This window comes from Pleurodeles waltl, chromosome 12 (assembly GCF_031143425.1).
Source record: "Pleurodeles waltl isolate 20211129_DDA chromosome 12, aPleWal1.hap1.20221129, whole genome shotgun sequence".
Classification (NCBI taxonomy): domain Eukaryota; kingdom Metazoa; phylum Chordata; class Amphibia; order Caudata; family Salamandridae; genus Pleurodeles; species Pleurodeles waltl.
In genome coordinates, this window is record NC_090451.1 from 41,606,236 (window position 1) to 41,630,032 (window position 23,797).

Here is a 23,797-nt window from a genome sequence, read left to right on the forward strand (position 1 = left end):
ATCAGCTCCACTGACCATGCACCAGGGCCAGGTCAGACATCCAACTCCTTCATCTCTACACTTATCGGCCTGGCTCCTGAATTCAGTGAGTACTCCACCTTAAACATTTCATCGGAATGTAGAGAAATACTAGCCAAGGCCAGGGCTGAAACTACCAATAAGACCTATAAGCTGTAATGGAAGCGTTTCTGCTTGTGGTGTGTTACTGAAGGAGTCCATCCTATGATGCCATCTCTGGAACCACTTCTTCCTTATTTATTACATTTGGCATTATCTGGACTTTCTTATTCCACAATAAGGGTACATGTGGCGGCAATTTCGAGATTCCGGCGCTCTCAGCAGAGCTCGTCACTACATTTCGCCAGGATTGTAAAACAATTCCTCAAGGCCCTTTTTAGAGTGTTTACATTGGTGCGTAAACCTCCACCGTTATGGTTATTAAACATAGTGTTAGGACAACTTATGAAGCCACCTTTCGAGCCAATCCACAGGTCAGATTTAAAATTAATCTCTTGGAAGACATTGCTTTTACTAGCTCTCATGTCAACAAAAAGAGTGAGTGACATACAAGCCTTCACCATCAGGATCCTTTTCTTCAGTTCACTCTGAATGGTGTTATACTTTGAACAAACCCTAAGTATATACCAAAAGTACCATCAAATTTCCATCTTAATGAGCCAGTGGTTTTAGAAATTTTTTTCCTAACCCACAAACGGCGGCAGAGAAATCGCTGCATTCTCTAGATGTAAGGAGATGTTTAAAGTTTTAGCTTAAAGAATCACATCGTATACGATAATCCGACCAGCTATTCGTAGCATATGGAGATGCAAGGAAAGGCTCTGCGATATCTAAGCAGACCATTGCCAGGTGGATCGGATTAGCTATACAATTGTGTCATGCTCAGGCGGGGAAGCCTCTACGCAGTAGGGTTAAGGCCCACTCTACCAGAGAGGTAGCCACATGCACAACTCTCTATGCGGGAGTACCACTGCAGCATATTTGCAGGGCAGCAACATGGTCCAGTCAACATACATTTACAAAGCACTACTGCCTGGATGAATCGAACAAAACAGATTGAGCTGTTGGACAAGCAGTGCTGAGACATCTATTCCATTAAGGTGAGCCTCTCTGGTTATCCCACCTTCCACTTGAAAAGTATGTGATTAATACTCACCTAATGTTATCAATATTATTATTTACATCCTAATACATATATATGTATATTGTTTTCTAATGTCAGCTGACTGTGGCATCATTCCTATTATTATAGATGGTATTGTTAGAATAAACAGTATTACTGCTCTCTACTCTAATTCAAGCATGTGAATCTATGAAAGATCCAATACTGGAGAAGAAAATTGGTTACTTACCTGTAACACTAGTTCTCCAGTATTGGTATCTTTCATAGATTCACATGCGACCCATCCTCCTAACCTCAGAAGCTCCCCTCAATTCTAAGACTATAGACTTCACACTCGTACTAGAAAATCTGAGCGAAACAGCCTCTGTGGGGAAGGTTGAGGGGGTCTGTCACCTGATTGGTTGTAGTTCAGATTTGGTTCTTTTGTTTTTATAAAAGAACATGGATAGGCTATAGCAGTTCGGGCTGGGTTGTTCCCATGGGGAACAGGGTCAAGACTGATTTGCATACAGCTGGGTCCAAACTGGGGTAATGTGGCGAGCACAATAACGATGGATTAAACCCAGATCTGTGACTGGGGATGAGTGTTTGAAAAGCTTCAACACTCAGTCAATCATTTTATTTTATTTTGTGATGTTGCTTTGTGCGCCCTAAGTGGCAGGGGTATGCCCAGACGTGGGTCCCTTGCTCGCTACGCCACTGGATTCAAGCTAGCCTGGCTGATGAAGGGTGATACCCTGAAACCGGTCCCAGGATGCTTGTTTCCTGTCCAGGGAGGACCTGGCCTAGCAGTTCGGGCTGGACTGTTCCCATGGGGAACAGGGTCAAGACTGATTTGCATATGGCTGGGTCCAAACTGGGGTGACGTGGCGAGCAAAATAACGATGGATTAAACCCAGATCTGTGGCTGGGGGTGAGTGTTTGAAAAGTTAAACACTCCGTCCATCATTTTATTTTGTTTGGTGATGTTGCTTTAGGCTATAACAGTGCCTGTATATGCCATTGAGGCCTACTGTAGAACACTTACTGCTATGTCTGTTTAAAGTTACTGTGGGACTCCCACCTTGACAACGGGGCTGATTCAAGCATGTGAATCTATGAAAGATACCAATACTAGAGAACAATAGTTACAGGTAAGTAACCAATGTTCTTATCAACCATCTAGCGTGGGTGACCATTACCATGAATGATTAATTCATAGAGCGGGAATCACTTTTAAACAACCTCATTATTCAAAGTACCCTGACTCAGCAACAGCCTACATCAGTTTCTTAGGACTGATGGCAGTGTCACTGCACTGAAAGCTTATTAAGTGTTATTTTGTAACAAGACAGTGCTCATATGGACAGAAAATATGGCTACAGTGTATTACTAGTTTTACTTAGTTTTCAGCATTAGCATTAGCACAAACAATATGGCATTAGGCCATTCAAGACAAGACTATATCCTACTGGAACATCTGCTGGGAGTGTATAGTCACTTTGAGGCCTCGGCAAGCAGGATGCATCAACAAATACATGAATGGGAGATGAATCCCCAGGTACTTCACCAGTGTTTTCAGACATGGGAACACCCACAACCGATCTGTTTGCCACTGCAGAAAATGTCAAATGCCCAAGCTGGTCCTCCCGGTACCCACATCCATGGTCCCTGGACGAGGCACTGAGGATGAAATCAGTGATATTTGCCTATGCTTTTTGTCCATTAGAAAATGAGACGAGCACCCATACAGCTTATTGTCATTGCTCCGACATGGGTGAGGTAATCAGAACTACTGGAAATTGCTGTCCACTCAAATTAGAAGTTCCCCCTGCAGACAGATATTCTAACTCTACATTGGGTAGCTTCGGCACCAAAATCTCAAAAGTGTGCACCTTGCAATTTGTAATCCTAGATATTAGAATTTGACGACATCCTACTTCCTGAGGAATGCATGCTAATTTGCGAGAGGTTCCCTGACCTACTACAAGAGCAAGTTAGGCTGCAAAATTGAAAATATTTATATACTGCTGTCTGAATAGAGATAAACAACTTCTTAGGTGTCACTAGTATTTTTTCATTTACTAAAATGTGGCCCAGCATCCACGTCTATTACAGTTTATTAGGCACCTGTTGCAGCATAAATGCACAATAACCATAATCAATTTCTGTTTAGGATTCTAGTTGTAAACATAATCATGGAGGGTTTCAGAATAAAGCCAGTCTCTTCATTGGACTTGTTAATCTAACTATTCATGGAGGGTTTCAGAATAAAGCCAGTCTCTTCATTGGACTTCAGAGTAGTCTTTTCATGACTGCCGGGACCACTGATCGAGAAGTTACATTTCTTTCAAACCTTTGTTTTCTGTCTAAGGTTACTTCCTTGTTCCATGTTGATCTAACTATTGACCCTTTCCACAACCTCAGTCAGCTGCAGACAGAGCATTACACAAAATAGATGTCAAAGTAGCCCTGATGTACTATATTGATCATACCAAATCTATTAGAAAACGAAGTGACCCTTGTTGCTAGTCCCTACTTCAGAAATCCTATTTCGATTCACGTTTGACAAGTAGAAAAGTGTATTCAGGTCTGTTACGCTAAAGCTAAACATGCACTACCTAGTGCCGATTCCACTTGCCAAAGAAAAAAACACTATTGCCTTACTTAGGCACAGGCAACTTGCAGACATCTACAAAGCTGCTATATGGCCTACACTGCATGTCGTCACAGAGCATTACTTTGTAGACATTCATGCCCAACAAGACGTACAGGTTGGGAAAACAGTCCTTAAAACATTGTTCTAACTATCATCTCCATCTGCTCACAGACCACCTCTTTAGGAGGAGAGCCCTGCTTTTCAGTCTGTGCAAAGCTTATGGTGTATAGCTAAAAAACAGAAAATGTTAGTTACCTGTAACTATCAGATTATTGCCTCTAGTGCTGTAGATTCACATATGCTCACATGCCTCCCAAGGAGCAAGCTTCTGTTTCAGACATTTATTGTTTATTATCCATACTTTATCATACTCTCAGTCCACTAGTACATATACAATGTTCTTCTTTGTTTCATTTGCCACGTGAATCTCTTCACCATGTATTACAATTTGCATTGTCCAAAGTTCTGTAAACTCACAAATCCAATACGAGGAGCATTAGCGAACGTGTTTCGGTTGAAGTGCAGCTTTCCTCTGCGCTGCACCTTTCTCCCCCATACCCTTGGATTTTGAGGAAAATTTGCCAACACTGGGTTAAGTAATCTTCGTGGTTGTGGTACAAAGACCTTCTGTACCTCTCACTGTGTTCCCCGCTCAGTCACCCTCTTACAATCTCACAATCAGAGGTGCAGGTCCGACACCCAATTCTCCAGAGCCTACACCTTCATGCGTGGAGATTGTGTGGGGACACATGACTGCATTTGCCTCTGGCAGAGAGAGACTCCCACCAATCATCTGGCAGAACTGGCTTCCTGTTCCAGAAATGGTCTTTTCTGATGTCTTTGCATCCTTCCAAAAGCATTTTGTGCTGTAGGCAGAGCCTTTTTGCGATGAAGGTTTCACGAATATGTCCCATGAAGTAGTCTTCGATCCTCCCAGGCAAACCTACTGCAGATTCCAAGGATCAGACAAGTTAAAATAAATAATTGTGCATTCTATTGCCGCACAGCTATGGTGTGAAATCTGCTTCCTAACTGAGTGCAATTCTCACCAGATGCATTTTAGGCAAAATTTAAAATATGGCTCTTTACATCTTGTTTTGAAAAAATCATGGCCATGAATATCTAGCCTGTCCAGAGTTTGTGTTTGTTGCCTCCCTGCTTTGCTGTCACTTTAGCACTGGCATTCTCTTGGAGGTTGCTGTGAGCTTTAACTTAAATATGCTTTATTGTGGTTTGAAAAATATCCAAATTGTGTTCTCTGCAAGATGGGTGTCTATTTGCAGATACACACAAATGACAAGTGTCTATACTGTTAACAATGTTGAATTTGTCCTTAGTTGTCCTATCAGTCTCTGCTTTCTGTTCAGAGCAGCATTGCATAGAAGCTGACAATGTGAGCTGCTGCAGTAAGCATGGTGACTTTTCATTTGCCTCATATCTGCAGTATTGCCCCTTGGACAGGCTATTGTGCTTTTCATTAGTTATTACTCCACTGCCACAGGGATTTCTGAAGTCAGAAATCATGGTTTCACAAGTTGAGCAGCTCATGCGGGTGGCATGCTGTATTTCTGATTGTACTGCTGTCTTATGTAAGTATTTTTGTAAAATACAGTTCAGCATGTGGCTTTGCAAGTTATTTTAATACCGCTTTCTGTTTGATATTGATAATTTTCTTCTTTCAGATTTCTTCTGAATTATTTTCCTGGTATGCAGGTGCTTCAGTCTTTTGCAACGAAATGTAATTTCTTCTTGCATATCACTTATATTTTTTTGCAAAAAAACTGTTTACAATGCATGTTTGGTTTCCATTTGTTTTTTATAATACATAGACATATAAAGTGAAAAAAAGGGCGGTAAGGAAGAGTCCAAGGAAGGTAGCTAAGACTGGTAGCTCCCTGCCTCGCCCCTATGAGATGGTGGTAGCCCAAGTCGAACAGCCTGAACAGGAGGCATTATGCATTCCCGGAGAATTTAGGGTGCTCCAGGGACTGAACCCGGATGCTTCGCCATTTATGGCGCTTTCAGGATTCAGTCACAGAGATAGCCTGGATGCCGGTGACCCACACTGCAACAAAATTGATAGCTCCTGCGATGTCGCGCCAGAGAGAAGATCTGTGGACAAAGCCTGGAATTCGTTGATCTCTTCCCTGACGTTGGTCTAAGCCAACCCATAAGTAGGTCTAGATTATTAAGCCTTTTCTATGCTGTTCCTGAGCTAAGAGTCCTCTCTTCCAGTAATGTGAAATTAGTCAAGCTGGGATCAAAGCATCAGCGGCTTGATCATGGCATGAGGTGCACTCATCCTACTAATCCCCAAGGCGATCTTGGCTATCTCCTGCCCCTCGGCCCTGGTTGAATTTGCCTTACCAGGTATAGCTAGATTAATCCTCAACCATGCGGACTGTTTCCATATAATGGGGGTTGACGTGCTGCTCTGTTTTACCATCAACCAATAAAAAATCCAGGGGTACGATGGGTGTGGGAGCAGCGCAGATATGTTAAGGGAAGGCAGCCCTAATAGGCACGGTCTGGCACCATGGCAAAATAAGAAGGACTCTTTAACCGAGGGTAGTAGAGTGCAAGAACCACTGATAATTACCACCTACAAAAACAGTAGACAAATCTGGATTTCAAGCCGTGACGTGATGGAAAAAGGGCCCAAGAAACATGGGCTGTTGAAGGGTTATGCATTGATGGGTTTCTGGGCTTTGATATATTGACTGTTTGGGTAGGGAAGGGTCATCTCAATATGTATGTCATGCATGCTAGAGTTCTAAAGTAGAGCAAGTTGATGTGAGGGGTTCTACTAATATCCATCATTTGAGACTTAGGTCAGGTCTTAATAAAGGGGTGGTAATTGATATCTTGAACGTATACATTCTGCCAGGGCAGTCTTCGGGGGTTGAGGCACTGAAGAGAGTGCTCCACATTTATTGAGAAGATTAGAAGAAGCACTATGGGTGGTAAAGCTACCCGCGGCTGTGTAGGTGGCAGGAGTGTGATGCTGGTTTATGGTGACTTTAACTCATCAGTTTGTGACACTTTTAACAGCTATGAGATCTTGTTGGAAGATCGTAGTATGGGGATTCCAGAGACAGCTATGAGTCGCTTTAAGTCTACAAAAAAAGCTGAGGCCTTAACTGACCTTTTATCAAACAACGGTCTCCGTTTTGTCAGTGGGCGTTTAAAGTCAGATGGCGCTGCCAACGTAACTCTTAATAACGGTAAATATTCCTCTATCATTGATTATGTCATCGTTAACATGGAAGCATGGTTGTCTATCCTAGACGTCCCGGTGGTTAGAGTCGAAAGTGATCACAATCCATTTGTCCTCATTATGAGGGCGGACGCTCTGGGGCTAGGGATTACAACAGGATGGACCGCGGGGCTGTACAGGAGGGAGATTGTTCTGTCCAATTGTAGAAGAACAATACGATGGGATGGTGAGAAGTACTGACAGGGACTTCCGCAGCTAGAACCCATAATAGCAAACTATGGACTTATGATCAAAAGGCAAGGGAGCTGGGGGCCTTGTGGTCTAAACCAGTACGGACTAAGTCAGATGGTATTATTAGAAAAGGGCAGCTAGGATATGAAAGATGGTTTGACAAGGAGGGCGCAAAGGCAAAAAGAGAAGTCGCGGTTGCCTTAACACAGCGTCATGACAGCTCGGCTAGCGAAGTGAAATTTAAAGAATAATAAAGAGACTAAGTACTTTCTAGCAACTGTACCAACACCACTAAATTCTGGGAAATTGTAGCTAGAGTGGGCAAGGGGACACCGAATGTTGTTGAAACCCACATAGGCCCAGCTGCCCAGGTTCACCACTTTAGTACATTGTGTAGAATTCACGTAGTTGATCCCTTGGCTTCTAGACAGAGGCAAGGCGCCCTTTTCACCACCACCAGCGAAATAGGAATTTTAATCCCAGAAGTGATTAGAGCATTGGGAGCAACGAAGAGGAATAAGGCCCTGGACCCAGATTTGGTCCCAGTGGATCTCTATCATGAGGCACTCTATTTCTGGGCTAAAGTACTTAGCAAGGTGTTCAAAGCGGCCCTTGAGGGTAATGCAGTGCTGCAGTCCTGGCGCTCTGCTATTAGTGTCCCGAATTATAGGAAGGGCGAAAGAGGCTGTCCCTGTAATTCTCAGGCGATCTCCCTACTAGATGGAGCCGGGAAGGTTCTAGGAAAATTTTTACTTAAATGCCTGCAGGGGTGGGCTGACGCCCAGGGTGTGTGATAACAGAAGTACAAGCAGGCTTCCGGCCTCGGGTGGGAACTGTTGATCAGAAAATCCACCTCTATTTTATCTCACGTAAATTCACACTAGCCAGGAGGTTCTCTCTGTATTTGGTCTTTATAGATCTGAAAACCACTTTTCACTCAGTGAATAGGGGCAAATTGTGGAAGTCATTGATGGACCTAGGGGTCAATGCCCCCCTAGTGAAAGCCATAGTGGCACTGCACGCAGATATTATGGCCAGAGTGAGATATGGGATTGGGAGAGAGTGCACAGACCCTTTTCAGGTACAAAAAGGTGTACGGCAAGGCTGCATTCTGGCTCCCCTACTCCTTAGCCTTTTCTTGAATGATGTGGCTGATTATCTTTTAGGGGAACAGCTAGACGTCCCTGTTGTTGCTGGTAGGAGGGTTCTAATACTACTCTTTTCAGACAACGCAGTACTTATGGCATGCACCAAGATAGCGGCCCATAGACTACTCAGCCGTTTTGTTAAATATTGTGAGGAAAAATCACTATCAATTGTAGCAAGAACATGGGGATGATCCTGCGATCCTCCCCCAGTCTCCAGCGAAAGCTAGCCATCAACCACCCACCAATTGAAGCTACTAAGTACTTTGATTACCTAGGTGTGCGGTTTTCAGAGAATTTGAGCTGGGTCTGCCAAGTTAGGAAGGCAGCCATAGTCTTTAAGCAAGCAGCTGGGGCAATACTGAAGTTTAAGCAACAAGCTGGAGCAAGAAATATTAGTATAATCCTGGAAAAATATGCCTGGAAAGCAGTTGCAGCACTTTATGGCGCAGAACTCTGGGGATATGCTGATATTACTGTGCTACAGATAGCCGAAAATAACTTTCTGAGATCCTTACTGCGGCTAGGGCCAGGTACTCCCCTGAAGGCACTCCTGGCAGAGCTAAATTGGGTGCGACATCAGAGCTACCAGCCTTAAGGCCAATATTATATTGGGTGAGGTTAATTGGCAATCCTAGGGCAGCAGTGTACCTAGAAACCCTTGAAGAGGTCACTGCGAGTGGTGGACCAGGAGTGTACTCATGTCAAAGGTACCTCCGGCTAGATGCGCTTTGGGAGGATCCGGGCGCAGTTAAACTGGATACTGTGGGTAAGGTAAAAGAGCAATACCAGGAGTTTAACAAGAGGAGGGCATATCAGGGAATTAGGCCTGATTCGATCACAAGCTATTACTATACCAGTGTTTACCAGTCATCCCCTCCAGACTACTTGGATCTGTTGTACCCGGAATTGAAGTGGTCTCTTTATATTAAATTTAGACTGGGTGTGCTGCCCCAAAGAGGTTATCTGGTATGTACACGTAGGCTGGTGGCAAGACTGGAGTACTGTGATTGCTCTCCCGGGGAGATAGACAATGTGGTCCATTTCACCCTGTTCTGTAAAAAATTTGTTGTAGCAAGGCGTAGGTGGCTTCACCCTCTTTCTAACTCTAAAGGAGCAAATTGTACCAAAACTGCACTAGCACTTTGCATAAGACCGGTTAATATTAACAAACACAACTTGATAGCCTCATATATATGGGACGCTTGGCCCCGGTTGAGGGAGCTACCAACCAAACTAGGGCTGATTGGACCAGTAGATCCATCTAATCTATAAGATCTACAAGGGTATAGCTGTTGTTGTGAGATACAAGGCCCTCTGCTACATGAATGAGGTATATTTATTACCTTTTTTAATACATAATACTTATTAATATTACCACATATTGAAACCACTGCTGCTAATACTAATCACTGCGAGCACTTGCACTTCCTTCTCTTGAGGCCCTTTTGTATAGGACGCTAAATATAGAAGGGGGTAGTAACTGTAAAGTATCCACCGTGTGTGGGTTCTCCATGGGGATGAGATATGTCTGGATGAAGCTGGCCCCTGCTCTTAAGTTTTAAGCTTTTAAGGAATGAACAATGATTTTATGTAATGAAGTTTTATTGTTGTATTTATTGTGTTTTCTCTTATATACATTGTAAGGCATGACGCTGAAACAATTAAATTGATAATACATAGACAACGGTCCTATAGTCAAAATCTGTGCCTTTTTAATGTTTGCCTACTTTTAGCAGTGGAGTTTTATTAACCAAAAAACTGGATGTCTGCAAACATGCACAGCAGTGGTTACAATTACTTAGCACGTATATATTTTTACAAATGCATGCATTTGAGGCTGTGCATTTGCTGCATGTCTCCAAAAGCCTGCTTCAGAAATTCAACAACTGTTCTTTTTGCCTTTCAAATACACAGATGAACAAGTCTGAACAAGTCGAATCCATAAGTGATTACAAAACGTTTGCAGAAACAATTATTCTGGTTGAAAAAATGACACTCTCCAATGTACTGTAAGTAAACCTCACACTACCCAATTGATCACATAGTGTTTTTCTTTTTTTTCCCCTAAAGACTCTTTAGCAACATCAAACGAAGTACCGGGTTGGCATGATACTGCAAAGTCCACGGAGGATGACAAGTTCCTTACTTGCTGGATTGTTGGTGATTCCTGGATCTACTGGGCGCAACGATATGCTATACGGAATTATTTTGCAGAACATCTTAGCATAACAGTAAAGTGGCTTGGATTTAAAGACATGAAGTGGGGAGACGTACTTCCTACACTTTCCAAATATCATTTACAAAATAATCACCCTGATTTACTTATCTTGCATGTGGGCGCTGGGGATCTTGGCTATGTTCCTGCTTCCCATCTGTCCCTTGTAATTAAAAAAGACCTAGGTGTTTTGCGAGAAATGTTTCCGGCCACACATTTTGTATTCTCACGAATTGCTCAGCGTCAAAAATGGTTATTTTCCACAGCGGATAACCCCAAAATTGAACTAGCTCGGCGTAATGTCAATCGAGCTGTGTCTGCTAATTTTTCTGAATATCGCTTTTTGAGTGTGGATCATGACAAAAACATTACACATAACTTGTCACATTTGTATCGCAAGGATGGAATCCATTTGTCTGATGAAGGAACTGAAATATTTCTTGGAAATATTCTGAAAGTACTTGTGCGATTTCTTCATTAAGTTTCTTAGTACTGTATGAGGAGCAAACAGCTCTTTTCAAGGAAAATCTGTCACCTGCTATAGACACCTACCTGCAACACATTGTCAGTTCCTGGGATTGGACCGGGGGCTCCAAAGGTAATTGTGTTAAGAGAAGTAAGATAGCAAATGAAAATGGAAAGGTGAGACAAACTTTCACTGCTCAAGTGGAAAACCTTGCTAGGGCTGGTCATTGCCCGACAGTGGAAGAGATCTGCATGCTACACAAGTCAACATCACAGCAAAAACAAGGCCTGTGACTTTCACACTTCTCTGAATTCACACAGATAAGGTCCCTGCCACTGTGATATCGGTTTGTGGTGGATCGTCTCTCAAAGGTCAAAGGCTACATAAGCTACTTCCTCACATTGTACCTTCAAGTTGGACTGGCCCTGTGACTAAGGATCTCTCGGACAACTGGGCAGTTTGTGATGGATAATCATGCCTCACGGCGGAAGGATTGCATGTGTTGCTGCATGGTAGGAGTCCCAATGGTTGTAATGCTTGTGGATGTCCTCCTCCCCCCCGCTACACACCCTAGGGTTTCCATCAACTCACGTTCACTGCGTGTCTATGTTCACGTATTTCCACTGGCTCAAAGTAGCCCCACACCAATGTGGCTGGTGGTCCTCATTTACACTGACACTGGATGCTCCGGTGCAGATGCACTCTCTGGCCCTTAATCGCCGCTGAGGACTGCAGCATCAGACAGCTGCACACGTGCATTTGGTGCAACTAGTACAGATCCGCTTCCACCTGACAAACCACGGTCTCCTTCACGCTCTTCAGTTGCAGCCATAGTGGAATGCTCAACTCGGCTCAAGTCTGGATTTGTCTGTATCCACGTGCCTCACGCAGCTGGACAGTAATGACTCTAACATGAAAGTAACTTGGTATTGTTGGTCGGTTGCGAAAAACTATTGTAACAGCAGCATAACTATGTCAAACGATAAAACTAGCAGCCACTCACTGACATTGTGATATGATTGAGTAGTTGGCACTTAGAAGAAGAATACGTGTAAATCTAGTGCCTAAACATTGTTCAGGAAAGTATACGTATGAAAGGACTTTATGGTCACCTATTATTGGAAGAGGGTCACACAACTATAACCAACTACAGCTCTGTCGCCCCTCAAGGAAATGTTGGGCAAAGTGTATGAAGCTGAGGTCCCTTCTGGGTGACCATCTAGTGTGAACTGACATGACGGCATAAGGCACTCTCAGAACATAAAGTCTATGTGCTCAGAGCCTGATGATTGTTCAACAAATGGTGTTAAAAAGAGGACTTCCCGGATGCTTCCTGTTGTCAGGTCAGGCAGTAGTGAGGACCACTTAGGACTCAACCCAGATGCCCAGACCACTGTGAGTAATGCCTAACAAACATTGCAAAGCAGCAATGCTTTCGCACATTGTCTAGCAGTGAAGCCCGGCAACTTTGGGACACTTGAGAACAATGTGCAGAGCACAGTAACTTTTGAGCAAGTGCCAGGCATACAATAATTTAAAAAAGGCGCGTGCTTTGGCCATCACAAGTTCAGTGTCCAGTGGCAGATCAGTGTTCAGCAAAGCGTAGTAACCAAAGGAGCAACTGTATCAACTGAGGTAGCTCTCACCATAATGCGCAGCAAAGGATGTGAAGCAGGAAGCAGGAATACTGATGGCAACGTATCCAGTGTGTGCATTGGGTCACAATGCGTCCGCTTATGAACACCCATTACTGATATTCGCTCAGGCTAGGTGTAGACGCACAAGCTGATTCCACCTTTTGCACACATGTACGTGGGCCCCCAAAATACCCTTGCTGGCATCCTTCGCAGAGCGTAACTCTGGGAGGTTTGAGTTGTTGGTACTCCGGATTCCAGAGTACCACCACAAAGGAGCATGTTGGTTGCACAGTGATCAACCACTATGCACTTACATTGACATGGCCAAAGAGTGGATTTAACAATCACACCGCCCTACGCTTGGCGGTGCTCAAAGCACCTGCTTTACACCCTTTTCTTTGAGAGGTGCTGTTAAACAGCACATTTTGCATTTGGTAGTTCTACTAACGTGGGGTGTTGGGTATCGCATATACTCCCACTACGCAATGGCCCAAGCGGTGCCCTTTATCAGTACCCGTTATTGAACACTTACAAGACACACATTTTCCTGGTTAGAGTATACCTATTATAATCATTCATCCCCCCCCCCCCCCCCCCTCCCCAGTCTCCATAGAGTACGCCAGATACTGCTGGACATTTCCCTGGGAAGAGTTGTACTACACACTTCAAATTTGGGATTTCTTTATCGTCAAGAAGTTTTGTGAACACTACCACATGCACTCACCATGGCTGTTTGCCTAAAACGAATTTCTCTCTCCAATCCCTAAATGAGCAGCAACTAGGTGATGGGTCGAAGTATCCCTGCCTCCCCCCCCTTGCTGGATAATGCTGTTAGAACTGCTGGGACTTCACGTTTGGCCTGCCTTTGCCCGCCAGTGCTTGCTGAACTGTCATAGCACTCACATTAACGGACACTGCCATGAGCATCCTTTGCTGAACAGTGATCAGACACTGCAGACCCGTGTTCTTATCCACAGTATACTGTAGGAATAATGCCAATCCACATTTATTTTTGTTGAAAATTGCTCGAAGAAGTGCAAAGTTTGTTTCTACTTCATATTAACATTTGGTGCAGAACAGTCCGAACAAACGTTCTGATGAAAAGGTTGTTTATTAAGTCGCCCAGTGTTAGGAGACAAGTGCTTCACAACACTTTGGGCCCCTGGATTTAAACTCTGAGATAGAGAATTGCCGGGTCAATTATTCAAGGTTGATTGATCCACCCAGTAATAACACATAATTCCGGATTCCTTCCTGCAGTCCTCAAACCCCCTCCAAAGATGTTAGCTATTTGACAAGCTAAAAGCTCGGGGGAGCGCAGGACAAGAGAGGTCTCCGCTGTTTCTGCAGACATATGATAACTCGTGACGAGACTCCTCAGAATCAATGTGCAGTGTTCACGAAGGCGCTGATGTGAAACAAGTTCCAGATGTTGCGTGGATGCGCCTCCGCTACTTCTGTGAAGCAGAGGTACTCTTGGGCGAGTGTGCCTCTCATGCCTCAGTGTCATTAAATGAAGGGGTACTCATGCCTCGCTTGAAGTAAAGTGGGTTTAATCACCACAGTTTGGCTGCGAGGCAATGGTACAAGTTAATCTCAAACATTTGTAGGTGTGAAATACAAAGGTTGGTGATATTTAAACATACTCTTGCTCGCCATGTGAAAGTAATAAAGCACTGTTTGCCTTGAGTAAATTCCATTATTAGCATACCAAGTTTTATTTTCTAAGTGATTTCCTGTGAAAGAGTAATGCAAACCAGTCTCAAATTTCAGTTATGAAAATTAGTCTGAAAATTGGTTTTCAGCCTTTTGAAAGTGATCCTTTACATGTAAAGTAAAAACGATGCTGATGATTGTATATGTTCTCTTTTTTCCTGTTAATGTGAAAATATTTTATTTAGTCTGTTGTATACATAGATTATAATGTTCAAAAACATGTGAAACAGCTAACATCATGATCTAAGGGCATGATGTTCGAAGGTATAGATGAATTTATGTTCATGCACATTTATAAACCTAGCAATTAAAGAGCCGACAACTAAAAATAGTTTTTGTTTTATCAGTGGTCTTTAGGACAGTGGGCTTTGATGAGAACGGGTGTTTTAAGAGAGACTTTAAAAGATATGCTACTTTGACATTCACTTGTTTGAAGGGAACAACAAATGAGTGGCAGTGGCCTTCTGGTATACTGCATCACTAAAAAAAGACAAAAAATTATCTTCACACTTTACCAATGATGAAGGACTCAACACCTCTACTGGTACTCCCACAGAGGGTGTAATTGAAGTAGATTGCACAGAACCGCATTATTTCTTCAGGCTATTGTGTGGTTGGACACACCAACCTAGTGGTGGGGTGCACAGTTCTCTGCCTCCACAGTATTCATACAAACACTTGCAGATTTGCATTCCCACAATGTGAAGGCATGATCCTTAGCATAATGGTTATGCCCAGCAGATATTACCAGGCTTCAGCTTAGCTCTGCATTCACTGTGTGTATATTGCAAGTCTGTGTTCAACATCAACAGAAGGTGTTTACAAGACCCTCACATCCGGAGTTGTGTGTTAACCGGATAGAGTGTACTGTGTCCATGGAAACTTGGTAACCATGTGATAATGTATTTATGGAATACATCATCACTGGAATGTTGTCAGTTGGTCACAGGCTCTGCTTGAAGACCACAATAGATCTGCTGACGGGATAGGGCTTCGCTATGGATTCGGCTTAAGCATATAAAGAACCCTGTTCATTACTTCGGTCTACGCGTTGATTGAACTTCACATTTGGCGATGAGTGGCGTGTCTCCAGCAATGTGGATTTTGACCGACATCTTACAAGGCGTCATCTTACAGGGCCTATAGTAAGCTCTAACACAGCAAATCAACTACAGCACAGTGAGGAGTGTCAAGTGCCACAATGTATGTTTTATTTTTATTGCTGTGCATGCAAATTTAGTTCACAGTGGCGGGCCCAACGGCAGTAAGCCCATCGCGTGCCATGGCTCGCACAAGAGAGCTTGTGAAAGTGAACTCCGTTGGGACGCTTGGTGATAGAGGTACGTGCCTACACATCATCACTTGAGGAGGAAAGGATTCCTCCTCATCTCCATAGTAACGATTGTCAGCACATCAGTCTGATGGCATTTACATAGTGAGGATTGTCAGCGCATTAGGCGGCCAACCAATCAATCAGGAATTTGTAAAGCGCACTACTCACCTGTGAGGGTCTCAAGGTGCTGAGGAGTGGGGGGTGGGGGGTGGGGTGGTGCTGCTACTGCTTGAACAGCCAGGTCTTGAGAAGTTTCCTGAAGGTAAGGTAAGGTCTTTGGTCTGGCGCAGGTGGGTAGGAAGAGTGTGTTCCATGTTTTGGCGGTGCAGTGTGAGAATGATCTACCGCCGGTTGTAGTTCTGCAGACGTGTTGGACAGTTGCAAAGGTGAGGTCGGAAGAGCGGTGATACTGGGTCTGGGTGTAGGAGAACCATCCGTTGAGGTATTCTGGTCCAGTGTTGTGCAGTGCTTTGTGAGCGTGGGTGAGGAGATTGAAGGTGATTCTCTTGTTGACTGGGAGCCACTGCAGGTTTCTCAGGTGGTCTGTGATGTGGCAGTGGCGGGGATGTCCAGGATGTGGCTTGCGGAGGCGTTCTGGATGTGTTGCAGCCACTTCTGGAGTTTGGCCGTGGTTCCTGTGTAGAGGGCATTGCCGTAGTCCAGTTTGCTGCTTACGAGGGCTTGGGTGACTGTTCTTCTGGTTTCGGTGGGTATCCATTTGTAGATCTTTCGGAGCATGCAGAGGGTGTTGAAGCAGGAGGAGGAGATGGCATTGACTTGCTGGGTCATGGATAATGAGGAGTCCAAGATGAATCCTAGGTTGCGTGCGTGGTCGGTAGGAGTCGGAGCGGCTCCGAGAGTGGCAGGCCACCAGGAGTCATCCCATGCTGAGGGGGCGGAGCCGAAGATGTGGACTTCTGTGGTGTCGGAATTGAGTTTGAGGCAGCTGCTCTTCCTCCATTCGGTGATGGCCTTCATTCCTTTGTGGAGGTTGGTCTTGGCGGAGTCCTTGGTGAGGGAGAGGATCAGCTGGGTGTCGGCATATGAGATGATGTTGAGGTTGTGGGGACGGGCGATGTTAGCAAGTGGGGCCATGTAGATGTTGAAGAGGGTCGGGCTGAGGGATGAACCCTGGGGGTACGCCGCAGATGATTTTGGTGGCCTCCAAGCGGAATGGGTTCTGCCGGTGAGATAGGAGGTGACCCAGTCCAGGGCTGTGTCGCGGACCCAGAGCCTCTCATGTTGTCTTGCATACTAATTCCATGTCAAGACCGGAGGCGAGGATTATGCATAACTTTCTTCACTTTATTAAATAGCAGATTTAAAGAAATAAAGAAAAAACTAGATGAAAAAACTACATATCCCATGAGGCTCTAGGTATCAGAGTCCAAACAGAGTCCAATCAAAGTCCGGACCAACATATATAAGCATATGACGCCGCTTCCTGTTCCGTCTTTGTTCATTGCTTGTCAGTTAAGTGACATGCTTTCTTTACCATTGAATGCTTTTATATTTATGACTGATTTCAGTGCTAATATCATTTTTCTTGCATCAGCGCAGTAGGCTTCTGCCCGCGCGCTCAGTTTTTTTCTCCACAGGTCTGACTAGGGCGCGTGCGGGCCACTCACCGACCTGTCAGGTGCGTCATCAGTGACTGAGGCAGCTTCTTCAGAGAGCTCCAGCTGACTGCTGTGCTCGTTTTGGTGGAAGCTTAATAGGAAATTCTCAGAACTCCTGTCTGTCGCTTCGATATCCCCGAAACAACCCTCGCTCAAAACACTGGTTGGTGCATATTTAAAGCAACAGCTCCACCTATTGGTATTTTTTCATAAACATTTTAAATTATAATTACTAACTATATTTTGTTAGGAGCACCAGTGAGGGGGCTACCCATATTAAACTTGGGTTAATAGATTTAAAAAAAAAAACATAAAAAAAAATCCACATTCTAATAACATTCTATTAAAAACATAAAATATATTTAATATTTTTTATTTTCTTTGTGCCCCCACCCTCAAAATGGACCATAATAAAGGTAAAGAAAATTCATCCTTTCAGGATGGCGAACAGGAGTGACCTCCTCAATGTCTTCACCAAGAGGTGAATCAAGCACTTAATATCTCTATTGCGCCTTTTTGGGAATAGGTTGACAAGCTCGTTAAGACCATTCCAGGGGTTTTTAGCGACCCTACACATTCTAAACCTGGCCCTAGTCGTCTTAAAGCATTGGGAAAGAAGGCCACTAAGCGTGACGCAGGGCACCTGGAAGGTTTTGATAAGTTTACAGACACCTTCCATAAGAGTGTGTGTACGCTTAAACATCTGCCCTACCAGGAGGAAGACCAACCCGGGGAAATGAGCGACTGTTGCAAAAAATGCAGACCTTTTCTTTGGGGTCCCTCGTGGAGAGTGTATCAAACGCCGAAAATTCCTCAGAACGAGGAATATAAGATAAATAGACCCTGGCATCCTAGTTCTGTTTCCTCTGATTCTATAGAAAAGTAATCTGACATGTTTAATCCATCAGAAATTTACCACATCAGATCCTCGGAATGGGTTCCTGAACCTAAGGTGGCTGATTATGTCACCAGTAAGATTCGCCAGCCTCTGGAAAAAGAAGCAAGGGCTAAACTTAGGGCGGAATGTCCCAGACCTTCCCTTCCCGGCAAGGTCTCCGCCACTCCTGACATTGACCCGAATCTATGTACCTTTTTCAGCAAATACATGAAAGACCAAAAAGAAAGGGAATTGATAAATCTTGGAGGGATTGCCAGGATAAACTCCTAGATGTGTTCGGCCCTCTCAAATTATACAACTAGCGGAACAGGCAGAGCACACGTGAGCTCATTATTGGTGGCTGTTGTAGCTGGATGGGCACAAAGGGTCATTTGCCTCCTTGGAAATGCGAACTGCGCTCTGGCAGCAGAACGCAGAAGATCGCTCCTCCTAAAAATAGACCCTAAGCTCAGGGAATTAGCTACTTCAGAGGCAGGGACAATTGCCCAAGGCAACCTTTTGGGGCTCCTTTTGTCAAGGAGCTAGGGAAGTTCATTGCAACTTTCTCGGCCTTGGACAAGGCTCGAACGTCCATAAAAAAGATTTTCCCTAATAAGGTTTTTGCTGGGGCCAGACAAGGAAGGGAGCACTCTTCCGGCCATCTTTATTACTAAGGCCACTCGAGATCATATCCCAAAAGGAAAACCGGCTGGAATGATGTTCGTCAAGGAAACATCTATCCTTCCTGAGGTTCTGGCAGAGCTAGAAACAACTGTGTCAGAGGAGGAGCTAACGCACGAGGAGGAAATTAAATTAAGCTTTATCCCTTTTCCCCTCAAGATCTTGTAGAAAGGCTTCAGAAATCTGCTCACTGCTGGGAAATGATATCGAAGGATCCCTGGATCCTTCAAACAGTCCAGGTTTTTATGGATCTTTTTATGAAATCCAGTTTTATGGATCTCCAATCCAACAGAATTGACCCAGACCTTTCATTTCCTGTGCTGAGAAAACTAATCTCATAGATTTGGAAGTGTCCAAATCTTCTGCAAAAAAGAGCAATTTGCAGGTCGGTACTTCATCCAAACGGGTTTCTGAGCAATATTTTCCTTGTAGAAAAAAAGGACAAGGGCTTTTGCCCTTTCATAAACTTAAAAGAATTCAACAAATGGATAGTTTATCGTCATTTCAAAATGGAAGGTATAAATCTTTTGAGGGACATCCTTCTACCTAAAGATTGGATGGTCACGTTGGACCTCAAGGATGCATATCTCTCAGTTCCCACCTTTCATCCTCACTGGAGATTTCTTCATTTTGTATGGAGGGAGCAAATGTACAAGTTCAAAGCTCTCCCTTTCCGTCTCTCCTCAGCCCCTTTGGTGTTTCACCAAACCCCTGCGTCCAGTAGTAGAATTCCTCCATACCAGAGGAATACGGATGATTATTTACCTAGACTACATACTCCTGATGGATCAGTCCTTAGTTCAGCTCAAATTCAATCTGAACACAACTATTAGGCTCCTTCAAAATCTCAGCTTTGTAATCAACTCATCAAAATCACAACTGATTCCAACACAACAGATTGTTTTCTTGGGGTTCCTCATAAACTCAGTCACGGCTTCCCTCAGCCTTCCATTAACAAAACGTACCAAGATTCGGGAAGATTCTCAGAAGAGAAAGAATATCTCTTCGCCAATTGGCCAGGATAGTGGGACTTCTATCTTTGTGAATTCAGGCCATCTTTCCAGGTCCCCTTCATTACCGTGCATTACAGGGATTGAAAGCGTCTCATCTCCGGAGAGGACTGACTTATTCAGAGGCAATCTCCTTATCTCAGGAAACCAAGCCAGAACTCCAGTGGTGGATAGACCACATGGAAGTTTGGAGTGGGCCAGCAATATTTGCCACATCACCAGACATGGTAATAGAATCAGATGCCAGTCTGGGATGGGGAGAATCAATGGGAGGCATATGGCCAGAGGAAGAATTCTCTCTCCATATGAATTGCCTGGAACTCCTGGCAGGTTATTTTGCAGTCAAATCTCTCACCAGGGACAAAGTGCGTTGTTCCATTCTCCTGAGAATGGACAACATATCAGCAGTCCAGTACATCAATTGTTTGGGAGGCATTTGATCGAAAGCCCTCTCAGAAATAGCAAAGGACTTTTGGCATTACAGCCTGCAGAAACAGTTCTCGGGAACTGCAGAATATATCCCAGGGATCAAAAACAATGTTGTGGACTGGAACTCCAGAAACTTTGCCGACAATACAGATTGGAAATTGGATTGGAACCTTTTTCTAGCCCTAATGAAAATATGGAATCTTGCAATCTAGATCTTTTTGCCTCTCGACTAACTGACCAACTGACGAGATATGTCAGTTGGACACTGGACCCAGGAGCAATAGCAATAAACGCTTTTTTCCAGGACTGGACGAAGGATCTTCCATATGCATTATCTCCGTTTATAATGATCCCCAGAGTAGCAGCTCAGGAAAGACATCAAATTGCATCTTTGGTGCTAGTGACTCTGATATGGAAATCTCAAGCATGGTTCCCAGCTCTGATGGAGCTATCTTGGGATCACCCAATAAAATCACCAACATTCCCTTCAATACTTCTAGATCATCAAGGCTCTCCTCATCCGTTAGTTCTCCAGGGCCATCTTTCTCTCATGGCCTGGAGGATTTCTAGGGACGTTGGAAAAACATACACCTATCAAAGAAAGCTACTAACTTCATTCAACAAGCCTGGTCTATAAGTACAACCAAGGCATATCGATCGGCTTGGAACCAATGGAATCCTTGGTGTATGGAGAAACATCTCGATCCCTTGGGGCAGAACTTACCTACATCTTGAACTTCTTAGCCGAACTTTCCCAGTCGGGTCTAGCTTATCGCACAATCAACTCTTTTAGGTCAGCAATTTCTGATGGACATATCACCAGTGACAGGAAACCAGTCGGTGAACATTCGTGGGTATGTAAATTAATGAAGGGTATTCGCCTTTCTAAACCTCCAGAACCCAGATTTTTGGATCTCTGGGATGTCAACATAGTCTTACATTTTCTCTCTCAATGGCAAGCTAATCATTTCTTATCCTGGAAATAATTATCAGCGAAATTGGCTATTCTTTTATGCCTCATATCTTGCAAAAGAGTTTCTGATGTTAGAGCCCTTGATTTATCAGCCGGGGTCTTCACTCCAGAAGGTGTTATTTGCACCATTTCCAGACGGACCAAAACTAAATCAGGTTAGTATCTTATCCTGCTTTCCCAGAGCATCCAAAGTTATGTGTAGTCAGATGTATCAAAGCATACGAGGACATGACACTTGATGTCAGACCCGCAGGTGAGAATCAACATCTTATTGCCCTACAGACACCTTTTAAAGCAGTTTCATCTCCTTCTATTGCTAGATGGGTTTAATGGATCATGACAGAGGCAGGTATTGAAATTCGTGGCTTTTGGGCACATTCCACCAGAGGGGCAATGGCATCTAAGGCCATCTAGGTAGGTGGTAGATTGGAGGACATTATGAATTCAACGTATTGGTCATCGGAATCAACTTTCAAAACATTTTATTTTAAACCAATATTGGAGGCTGAAACTCTTGTTATCAGTAAGCTTTAAACGTGCATAATTCTCGCTTTCAGTCCTGACATAGAATGAAAAATTTCCTAGCTAACGAGAAGGAAAGTTTCAGTACTATTAAGGACAAGTAGGCGAGGATTATCCCACACAGGCAACTTTTATTCTTAAAGTACCTCTCCCTCCCATAGGCTAAAATACCTATGTTTATTCAGTAAGTAATATAAAAATATATCTCTATTATTGTATTCCTATAGTTAACCTTTCTTCTTTCATGAATATGTAATGTTTTTATTCAAAACTGATAAATTGTTATCTTTCTTTGAAATGGTTTTATTGTAATACATTATATTATTTTAAGAACCTGGTAATGTGGTTCATATTTTTCTCAATCTACGCAGGGAACAATCAAGGATTGGATTAGGATCATCATCAAGTTTAGCTTCCTCAAGTGAAGAAGACAGAACAGGAAGCGACGTCAAATGCTTATATATGTTGATCCGGACTTTGATTGGACTGTGTTTGGACTCTCATACCCAGAGCCTCATGGCACATGTAGTTTTTCATAGAGTTTTTTTTACTTTAAATCTGCTGTTTAATAAAGTGAAGAAAGTTATGCCTAATCCTCACCTCCTTGTCCTTAATAGAATTGACTTTCCTTCTCGTTATCTAGGAAATTTTTCATTATGGTCAGTGCGTCTCATCACCCTGCCAGTGTCTGTGCGTTGATCTTGCAAAGTGGAGGTGCGTTCCAATCGGTGACAAGCACACTGAACTTTATAGACCGCTAGTTAAAACAGTGTGTCTATCGGTGAAACGCACAGCAGTGACCTTACAGGATTTATAGTTAATTTATTTTTCTTTTGTTTAAGGTAGTACACTGTGGTAGTTTGCTGTCCAGTGTCACCCCTGACACACATCATAGTAATAAATGAGGTAGTGTGCACCTGGGGCATGTCACTTTAAACATACTTTGTTCACACAGGACAGAGGAGCACTATCAAATACATTCATATTTTGGTGTCTAGAATGGGCTCGACCTTCTGCACTAGGTTTACTTGGATAATACTAGGTGTCACTACACAAAGTAGTACGTGTTATATGTAACTATTATTCATTGATAGTAGCATACTATGTTTTATACATAACATTCCGGCAGCACCATTCTTTTTGGTTTCACCAGCTGATCCACCGGTACATTGGCAGAAGTGGAAGAAAGTTTTCAAACATTATGCCAAGGTATGTGGAACCTTGTTCAGTGCAAAAAGGAAGATGTTTTTGTTAATGCACTGTCCAGGTACACAAGGGCAGGAAATGTTTGAAAATTTAATTTTTCAGACTTACCTGATTGTGATGATGCAGGCCTTAATGAATATGAAATATGTATTAAAAAAACTTGATCTACCTTACTTGCCCAAAGCGAACACAGTACGTGTGTGCTATCAATTTGGGGGAAAAAAATGCAGTGTGAATCAGTAGAGCAGTATATAACTGAAATGCGGAGACTAGCATCACTTGCATGCTTGGAAGCTCTTATGAAGAACAATTAACAGATCAATTTATGTTGGGGTGCTCACTGGAGAAGGCAAAGGAAAATACGTGGCAGATGGACAATCCTTGTTTGGGTGAATTGCTAGTGACTTCAAACATTAATGAACATTCTAAGAAGTGTGTATATGTTCTTTGTAGTGTCAACTTAGTAACAAACAAACCTGATAAAGAAGAGTGTTGTTATCAAAAATTTACTGAGCAGTACAATAGAGAATAAAGCTACAAAAAGTAAAGGGAGTATGAAATCAGTAAAAAAAATTACAGGAAAGTGTTACATGTGTGGGAATATTATACACATGGCCAATAATAAAGAATGCCCGACTTGGAAGATTATTTGCAAAAACTGGGGGAAAAGACATCACCTTGCCAGGTGTTGTAGGACAAAAAGTGATACAAAGAAAGTAAGAGAGGTTGAATGTGACT

The 23,797-nt window shown here is 43.4% G+C and overlaps 1 protein-coding gene across 2 annotated transcripts in view; it reads left to right on the top strand.

The window, feature by feature from the left end:
- Positions 1-23,592, top strand: part of LOC138267477 (uncharacterized) — a 229,616-nt gene extending 206,024 nt beyond the window's left edge. Inside the window, exon 12 of one of the 2 annotated variants that reach the window (XM_069216446.1) lies at positions 22,225-23,592. In XM_069216446.1, the coding sequence (XP_069072547.1) occupies positions 22,225-22,247 (23 nt within the window). In that variant the 3' untranslated portion in view covers positions 22,248-23,592. Of the gene's footprint in view, positions 1-10,445; positions 12,545-22,224 lie in introns of those variants that run through there. The other variant, XM_069216445.1, reaches the window with a different exon arrangement.
- The last annotated feature ends 205 nt before the right edge of the window (positions 23,593-23,797 follow it).